Source organism: Cryptomeria japonica, chromosome 7, assembly GCF_030272615.1.
Source record: "Cryptomeria japonica chromosome 7, Sugi_1.0, whole genome shotgun sequence".
Lineage (NCBI taxonomy): Eukaryota > Viridiplantae > Streptophyta > Pinopsida > Cupressales > Cupressaceae > Cryptomeria > Cryptomeria japonica.
This window is the reverse complement of record NC_081411.1, coordinates 65,940,377-65,949,464: the sequence shown is the minus strand read 5'-3', so window position 1 is coordinate 65,949,464 and position 9,088 is coordinate 65,940,377. Positions and strand designations below refer to the sequence as shown.

Genomic DNA, 9,088 nt, shown 5'->3' with positions numbered 1-9,088 from the left:
ATGCTCGAAGAATTTGACATTTAGTCCAAATAACACAATGCCTGGCTCTGGTTTGTGTGTATATTCCATTAGGGTTTAAACTGACAAAAAGCACTGTTATTTTCCATGGTAGGGACCAAGAAGAATGTCCAAGTCACAGAATCTTCAATTACAACTTACTGGATTTTCTCTGTTGTTTACAGAGTCTTGTGTGAAACTGATTTGAATTGGACTTGTCAGAACTCAAGGCAAACATATGTTCCCAGAATCAATTGGAATGATTTGAGCGAGAAGGAAGTACGAAAGGATTCTAAACTTAGTTTTGAGAGCGAATTTATTCTCTTTTTGAATTATTGAATCAAAAGATCAGGAAAGACAGGCGAGGACACATCAGACAAAGTATAACTTAGTCTCGAGAGGGAACTAATCCCTTATTGAAGTATCCAAGTTTCCCTCTTTCTAATAAACTGCCTGTATATCAAGGGCTTATTACACTATAACAATATATTTTACACACTACTGACCACCTGTGAAGGCCACAAATCTTTGATTGATATCATTTATTTTGGTCCTCTTATTCACCTCTTATTGTTTCAATGGAGAGGTATGTTGAAGGAGCCAAGTCCTCTGTGTCAAAGGTCTGGTCATATTTAACATTCATCAGTGACAAAAAGGCAAAGTTGACAGGCCAGTCATCTGATGGCAGAGAGATAGCTCTTCTGACTTATGTACAGCAAAATGCAGAGAAAGGAAATGCAGAATCTGTGCTATCTGCCATTGATGATTTCAGTCATCATACCTGGCTGATGACTGTAGGCAAAGAGAAGGGCTCCATTCTTGAATCTGCAGTCCAAAAGTTTCAACCCAGATTGGCCTTAGAGCTTGGAACATACTGTGGCTATTCAGCCATTAAAATTGCTCTAAAGATGACAAAGCCAGGTAGCAAGCTGGTTTCTGTAGAAATGAATCCACTTAACAGTGAGGTTGCCACAGCAATAATAGATCATGCAGGTAAGAGTGTCTCTAATATTGACTAAAATATAAAAATTTGGTTATTCTATATCATATCTGGGAAGTAGAGGATAGCATCAGGGTTGCAAGGAAAAATGGTATTTAGGGTTTACACACAGTGTTTCACAGGGATGCATCCCCCCCTTAAAAAACCCTGGGTAATCTGTATGGGGACACTTCTGAGACTTGGGGGACTTGGGCAAACATCCCCTTATAGCACCACCACCTCTGCCACCTCCACCAAGGATGCCATTGGTTCGGTTGATATATGGCACATGTCATTACATACTGATTGCAACCTTTAACTTTGTGAAAACTAGTTTGCCTATCATGTGACACTTGCAAAGGTATTATATTGCAGATTTTGCCTTGAAGATCTCAATTCACCTCAATTTGTATATCAGCACCACACCCCATTGTGGCCCAGCTGCTGTCTCCCCGTCATCCCAAAATTTAAGCCCTCAGTTCCCCATCCCTTAAACCCGTCCGCTCATCCCCACATGAAAACTAGTTTGCCTATCATGTGACACTTGCAAAGGTATTATATTGCAGATTTTGTCTTGAAGATTTCAATTTACCTCAATTTGTATATCAGCACAACACCCCATCGTGGCCCGGCTGCCGTCTCCTCGTCATCCCAAAATTTAAGCCCTTGGTTCCCCATCCCTTAAACCCATCAGCTCATCCCCACATCCCCCGTCAGGAAACTTCTTGGAACTATGGAGTTTAGTTAAGTATATAATTTTGGAACCCTATCTATCAAATATTGAAAAATCCCCACAACCTTTATTTTTAAGTATTTCAATTGTTGCGAGGACAAATATGTTAATGGGCTTTCACTATTAAAATCTGATACCTTTCAGATCCTAGAGATTTCACGTGACATTGAATTTGGTTTCCTAATTGGATGTATGATATGTTGACTTTCAATTGCAGGGCTGTCCTCCAAGGTGGAGGTATTGGAAGGGACATTGACTGATGTTTGTGATGAATTGGGGGAGATTTTGGATGAAATGGGAGCCATTCATTTTGATTTCATATTTCTAGACCACTTCAAGCACTGTTATTTACCAGACTTCCTGATGCTCAAGGAGAAAGGTATGCTTGGCAAAGGAACAGGCATTGTAGCAGACAGCATTGGATTTCTTGGAGCCTCTAATTACCTCAAATATATCAGAGAACATGGCGAGGAGATGGAAACTGAAGAGGTTATGTCTTCTGTGGAGTTTATGAGCTGGTTGCCCTGCACAATGACAGTATCTACTTATAAGGCTGATTTGCATAAGTTTCTTACCGAATAATGCCATAGCTCTTTGATAGAACATACTTTGGTCACCAAATTTGGTATATATTTATGTCAAAACGATTGGACAGGCATATTTTCATATTGGGTTGATTGCCTTTAGGGTTTTTCTTTGACTTGATACACCCATGGTAGGAATTAGCAAGCCAATGCATCTGGTCTTGAGATTGTATTAGGGCATGGAACAGACTAGAGATTCTTCCATTTTAGCTACAATCTATATGTTTGTATATATATTCAAAATAAGAACAGTTGAAAGGGAAATCATACAGTTTTGGAAAGATCATGTATTAAGATTTTGAGGAAATATAATATATTAAATAAAATTCATAGTAAATCTAATTAAAACAAATATCAATGTTGTGGATATATATGTTTTTTATTGAAAAATGCAAGAATAGATTATAATAAGACAGCCAAGATGAGCACAAATAAACAGTCCAAAACAGCAAATAAATGCTGTAGATATATCTTTTTAATCTAGAACTGAAACATAATATGAAAAAAATAAACACATAATTAATATAATAAATAGACTGAGCAGATTGAGACAATGATACTATATTGATAACATGGAAAATTGGTGAAATTGATAAGTAGGAATAAAGAAGTTAGTTTTAAGATTTGGAGGAGAATATTTTGTTATAAATAATATTTTGTTGTTTGTTTTAGTATTCAATTATTAAATGTGTGGATGAATTGTGTCAAATTACAATTTTTTATGTTCATTTCATATTGGATCATCTTTTTAGTTGCAAATTTGATCCTTTCAACTGTTTGGCTAGGTGCAAGGCATGACTTGTTCCCCTTCTTTTACGTTAATCAAACTCTTTACCAATTCAATGTTTTAAAAATGTTTAAAGACACTTCAAGAAGTTGTATGAATGCCTAATATCTGTTTACAATATGCTTGTGTGATGATAATGCTATGTGTAATTAAGCTCTAAATAGATTTTCCTAGATAAATTAGGATATGAACTTTTATACTTCACAATAGCCACACATATTTGAATATTTTACACAAGCCAAAAATTAATTAGTTAGAGCCTTTGATCAATTGAAACAAATAAATAAATTTAATCCAAAATATGGAATAGGAAAAATGAAGATTGAATACAATTCCTTAGGATATTTTTAATTATATTTAATCAAGGATCATGTCATTTGTTAACATTCACGTGAAATAGTCTTTGGATATAGGACAAATAGGTCTAGAGTGAAAAAAGAATGGAGGGAATGTTAGAATTCGTGAAATGTGAATCCCACAAGCCCAGTTATCTTCTCAAGAATACTTGTCACACATAAAGAGAGAATTGAACATCAAAATAATTGAAGACAATAACAATGAAATTGATTGTTTTGCTTTGAAATTGTTTGAGTTACAATGAAGGATATGACATCCTTATAAAGAAATCTAACTCTAAAGATAGGAACCCTAAATGGCGGAGTTTATGAGATAGACTGAGAGTTGAAAGAGAATGCATGAATCAGTCATGTATGCACAAATAGTATAGTAGATTAATTAAATGCATGAAACAAATATTAATTAATTATTTCTAATAAATTAATTAACTAAATAATAAATGCCAATAATTAATTACTAATTAAGGCATCGATTATTTAGTGAATTAATGTATAAATTATTTACTCCAACAAAGGAAAGATGCAAGGTGTGCACATGTCACACTTCCATTTTTCTCTCACTTCAACTTGCTTGTAAACTAATGTTTGTGAACTAATATGAACATGCATGTCAAAGTAGAACACCTAGTCAACACGAAAGTGAATAGCAAACACTCATCAAAAGGATTTAAAAATGGATTAAGATATGTGCATGCTCCTTGTAATGCATGCTCAGTTTTGAAATCTACAAGCATAAAATTTTATGTATAGAATTCAATTCAAATTTAAAATAGGCATGAACAACAAATGTAAGCCCATAAAAACTCTTAAATATATTGTTTAATGTTTAAGGTGATTTTGGGTTGTAAAATGTGTATGAATCACTAGAAATAGATGTAAATTATTCGACTAGTAACTAGATTATGAATTGCGAATTTAAACTAAATTATTTTTGATATATCAAAAAAATAAACTAGGGTCTCAAGCCCTTTACAAGACAAAGAAAAAGATAAAAATGCTACAACAATAGCTAAATACGAAAAAAATTGTGCACTTGCATCACATCCTAAGCATCAATTTCCACAAGATATGGAAAATAACCACAACCAACAAGAATAAGGACAAACAAAGATAGACTCACAAACACCAAAAGGTTGTACCACAAAACAAGCTACCTCAATAGAACAACAATAAGGGGTCCACATCGTACACAATGTTTGACCCTATCGCAAGAATCCACACACCCTTAACTTGATTATGGAAATCTAAAACTAATAAGGAATATCTTTCTTATTTCTTTGGACAATCATCCAAGACACACTATTGTCAAATTCATTAGAGCATCTTGAAAGAAGAGGGACTCCCCTTCTAAGGCCACCACCCAAGTCACCTCTCTCAAAGAGGAGGAAAGTTTGACCAAAGATGTCCACAGTTGTACTAAATTTGATTGATCTTCTAGGGCCACCTCTAGAGAAGCCTCCTAGGCCATGGTAGGAACCACTACTATAGGACTAGAAAATTTAACATCCTCAAAATGACCAATCAAATATTTAGGAAGAGATGGGAAAAAATAAAACCAACTAACTTTGATAGTTTTAATAGCATCCACCTATAGAAAATGATCAATAGCATTACCAATACCCTCAAAAAAAAAAAAAAAACTCCTCTCAAAACTTAAGGAAGAAGTGAGACAATCTATCTCAAATAGTCATAATATTTAATACTTATATTTGATAATTGAAAGAGGGAAACCACAACGTTAGATAAGAGAAAATTCTCACTCTACATCCAAATGCTACCCTTCATTAGTGCCTCCCTTTTGAAAAGATCGAAAGCTCACAATTAAAAGCATAGAAGATGGGTGCCATCGTAGGGAGAGCCCCCAGCAAAAATGGTCCTAGAACCACCACTGGCAGCAACGCGATAGCCATGAGACCTATCATTGGAATAGATGCATCCATCAAGAGCTACATAAAGTGGTATAAAATACTCATTTAATCATAGGGTTAAGGTTTCAGTGGCAAGCAGGAGCAGCCTCATCCTCTCCTTACTAGTTAGTTTCTTTAGGATATGTTATTTATTAACTCAACAAATTACATTACAACTTCGCTACATAATAATATGTTAATTTAAATAGGGGAAGCATACTAGTTGTTGTTATAGCTAATTTCATGTACTCACAGATTCTAAATGGTATATCAAATTTTGCCTTTTTTTTTTGTTTGCCTTTGTATGTGATTTAATTGTTTATAGCTATTGTGTTGACTTCTGGGTAGTAATGATGCACACTGTGGGATCTGTTATGCGGGCAACATTCAAAAAGTACACATTTCAAAGTGTCATTTGATACCCACATAAAGATGCCCCAATAACAATGTACTTAAAATTACCAATACTTGTGCACAAATACCCTAGTAGTCATGCCTTATGGGTACCAATAAAGGTGCACGAATGGGCCAATTATGGTCCAAAAATGCCAAAAAAATGAGTAGCTATTGATACATGTGAAATTTATTAATGAACTTTTAGTTATTTGTTTTTTGGTTTTTTTAAAGTTAGTAATTGGAGGGTTGGGTCTGCAAGGAGTGAATGGCTATTGAAACATGAACGGTAACTAGTGATCTTCCTCTAGTATAGATCTAGTTTTATATTTTATAATATTAGATAAATATAGCAAAGGATATTAACATGGATAATTATAGAGAATCAAATGGAATTAATTTTAAAATCATATATAGATAATCAAGAATATCCATCTTAGACATTTTTTTCAAATAGATTATAGACTTTCTAAAAGGATATGTGAAATGAACGTTTAGATTATCTTTGTAATCTAAAAAGAAATAATATATGTCATGAATTCACACATACACTAACAAAGATCGTCCAAAATATATTTTATACCCTCAATTTATCACACCCTATACCCCCTTCTCTTGTATCCATTATGTGTCTATCCACTCTCTTGCTTTTCAAGCTTTTCCTCTAAATTTTTAAAAAAGGGTGAAAGATGACATCCAACCATCACACTTTCATAACAAATCTGATTATGATTTTAATACAGCCTTTAAAAAAATATCTTAATTTTCTTTCTTATTAAATTATTAATAATAAATAACTTTTCCCCTATTCAGGTTTAAGGAATGCCTCTATGGAGATAAAAAAGTGAGCTTAAACATAATCTTATATGAAATATAGTTATCGCTCTGGCACATTCCTTTCCAGTCATTTAATAATTATTTCCATAAGTTGCTTTCTCTTGAAGTTGCAATGATAAATCTTCCGGTTGAAGAAAGGTCGACTCTTATCTTGCAACGTTTCATGCTTTTGTAATGGATGCAACATGTACAGATCCTTTAAACTTTATTGAAGAAATTTGACATTTAGTCCAAATAACACAATGCCTAGCTTTGGGTTGTGCGTATATTCCATTAAGGAACAAATTGACAAAAGCACTGTTATTTTCCATGGTAGGGACAAAAGATGAATGTCCAAGTCACAGAATCTTCAATTCCATCTTACTGGGTTTTCTCTGTGGTTTATATACTCTTGTGTGTGAATTGGACTTGCAAGAACTCAAGGTAAACATTTGTTCCCGGAATGGATAGGAATAGTTTGCACCAGAAGGAAGTACAAAAGGATTCTAAACTTAGCTTCGAAAGCGAATTTATTCTCCTTTTGAATTACTGAAACAAAATGCAGAAAAGACAGAGGTGTTCGAGAGAGATTTGATTCCCTTCTTGAATTTCCCTTTAGGAATTTACCAGGGTTGCCTCGTCGTAATTTATTGCCCATATTTTAAGAGTTCGAATGATTTAAATCATATATATTAAGCTTACATTTCTAAACTTAAAAATGTTTAACATTTAAAATTATCTAACATTCTCTAAACTTAAGTTTAATATGTGGGGTTTTGAACTGACAGTACTGGATTAGTCCACTATGTCAAATGTCTGATCATATTTAGCATTCATTGGCTACAAAAGGGCGAATTTGAAAGGCCAGTCACCTGAAGGCAGAGAGAGAGACTCTTCTAAACTAAGTACTGCAAAACGCAGAGATTGGAAATGCATTATCTGTGCTGTCTGCCATAGATGATTACACTCATCGTACCTGGATGACGAATATTGTGTTAGGCTATGTTAAATTGTCAAGGTTTGGGTGGTCATATCTTGACCCATGGCTTTTGTTTTTCAAATCTTGTGCTCTTGGTTTCTAATTTGTAGGGACTTATTAAACCAATGATAAATCATTTAGTCATTTTCTTGTATTCTCTTTATGCCATATGAAGAAAAAGGTAGATCATTTAAGTTGTTTCATATGGCCGCCTTGTTTTAGGGGCCTTTTCATCTGGACTACCGGCTAAAACAGTTGCCTCGTTAATTAGGTTGCATGTCTTGGGAAGTGTGTATTTTAAAAGGTTATGTGGTTCCCACTTCTTGTTCATGTGTCAAGATTCAATTGTGTAATGTATAAGCTAGTATAGAAAGAAAGAAAGAAAGATTCTTTTGTAGTCCACGATGTCAAGTGGTCTGTATATGGGTCTACCCTATACTCCTTGCGAGAGGCACCTAACTATGCTACAAACAAGGCATGCATACCTTACCCCTTGTAAGATTTGAACTTGTGACTTTTCTCAACCCCACTTAATGGATGTCGTTGTTTGTTAGTTGGTGTGCCCCCATTGATCGTGAAGATTTGGTTGTATCTTCTATTGAGGATGTGGGTGAATCAAGCTTGTCTTATTTAGCCAGATGATAGCATCCTATTGCAATACATAACCTCTCTACAATGCAGTTTCATAACCAAACACACTTCTTATTTTTGTGTTAAGCCTAGAAGTAATTCCAAATCATTTATTTTAGGGATTGAGTGGACACATGGCTACTCTCTATTGTATCACAAAAGTCTCTCTTAGTGCAATTTCATTTCTTGTGCTTCCCTTCAAGGTTGTGATGATGTGGTATGTTCTTATTTGTGTGTTGAGCCTAGAAGTAATTCTAAATCATTTATTTTAGGGATTGAGTGGACGCATGGCTACTCCCTATTGTATCACAAAAGTCTCTCTCAGTGCAATTTCATTTCTTGTGCTTCCCTTCAAGGTTGTGATGATGTGGTATGTTGACACATGTTTTCAATGGTGATTGGGCTTGAGTGGCATGGGCTTCTCCTATTGGATCAAAGGCTTCATCATAGTTGATTGGCATTTAATGAAATTGGTTGAGATAGATGTCATTATATGATTAGAATGCATGCTTCCTTTGTCGCATGACTTGAAAAAAATACATTTTAAAAACCTTGTGCTAAAGGTTATGAATTGTCTTTTTTCCCTATATTGCATTGGCTCTATGTGGTTGGCTTCAATTCAAAGACACTAAAGCATTGGTGAAGCATGTAATTTGTGAAACTTCTCTCTTGTTGTTAAAAGTTTTTATTGCTAGGGTTTTCAATTTTAAGGGCATTTGTGTTGGAATCAATGAACACTAAGAGGGGGGCAGGGAGGGGTGAATCAGTGTCTTGCAACTTTTAACTTTATTAACTAGTTCTTCAAACCATTAAATGCAAATAAATAAGAGAGATAAGCATAAGCAAAACACACACAAAAATACCACCATAACACCAAGATTTTGTATGTGGAAAACCCGGTCAAGGAAAAAACCATGGTGGGAATCC

At 34.5% G+C, this 9,088-nt stretch overlaps 1 protein-coding gene across 1 annotated transcript; it reads left to right on the top strand.

Annotated features, from left to right (window-relative positions):
• The first annotated feature begins 436 nt into the window (after positions 1-436).
• On the top strand, positions 437-2,574 carry LOC131069340 (uncharacterized). Its single transcript, XM_058004711.2, has 2 exons — positions 437-990; positions 1,927-2,574. Exons 1-2 carry the CDS (start codon positions 576-578, stop codon positions 2,289-2,291), a joined length of 780 nt encoding a protein of 259 aa, XP_057860694.2. The 5' UTR covers positions 437-575; the 3' UTR covers positions 2,292-2,574.
• The last annotated feature ends 6,514 nt before the right edge of the window (positions 2,575-9,088 follow it).

What these genes read in the sequence shown, in the direction of transcription:
- LOC131069340 (XM_058004711.2), top strand. Translation starts at nt 576, where the DNA reads ATGGAGAGGTATGTTGAAGGAGCCAAGTCCTCTGTGTCAAAGGTCTGG. An exon ending in AGCAATAATAGATCATGCAG is followed by an intron (nt 991 to 1,926) that starts GTAAGAGTGTCT and finishes TTTCAATTGCAG; the next exon opens with GGCTGTCCTCCAAGGTGGAG.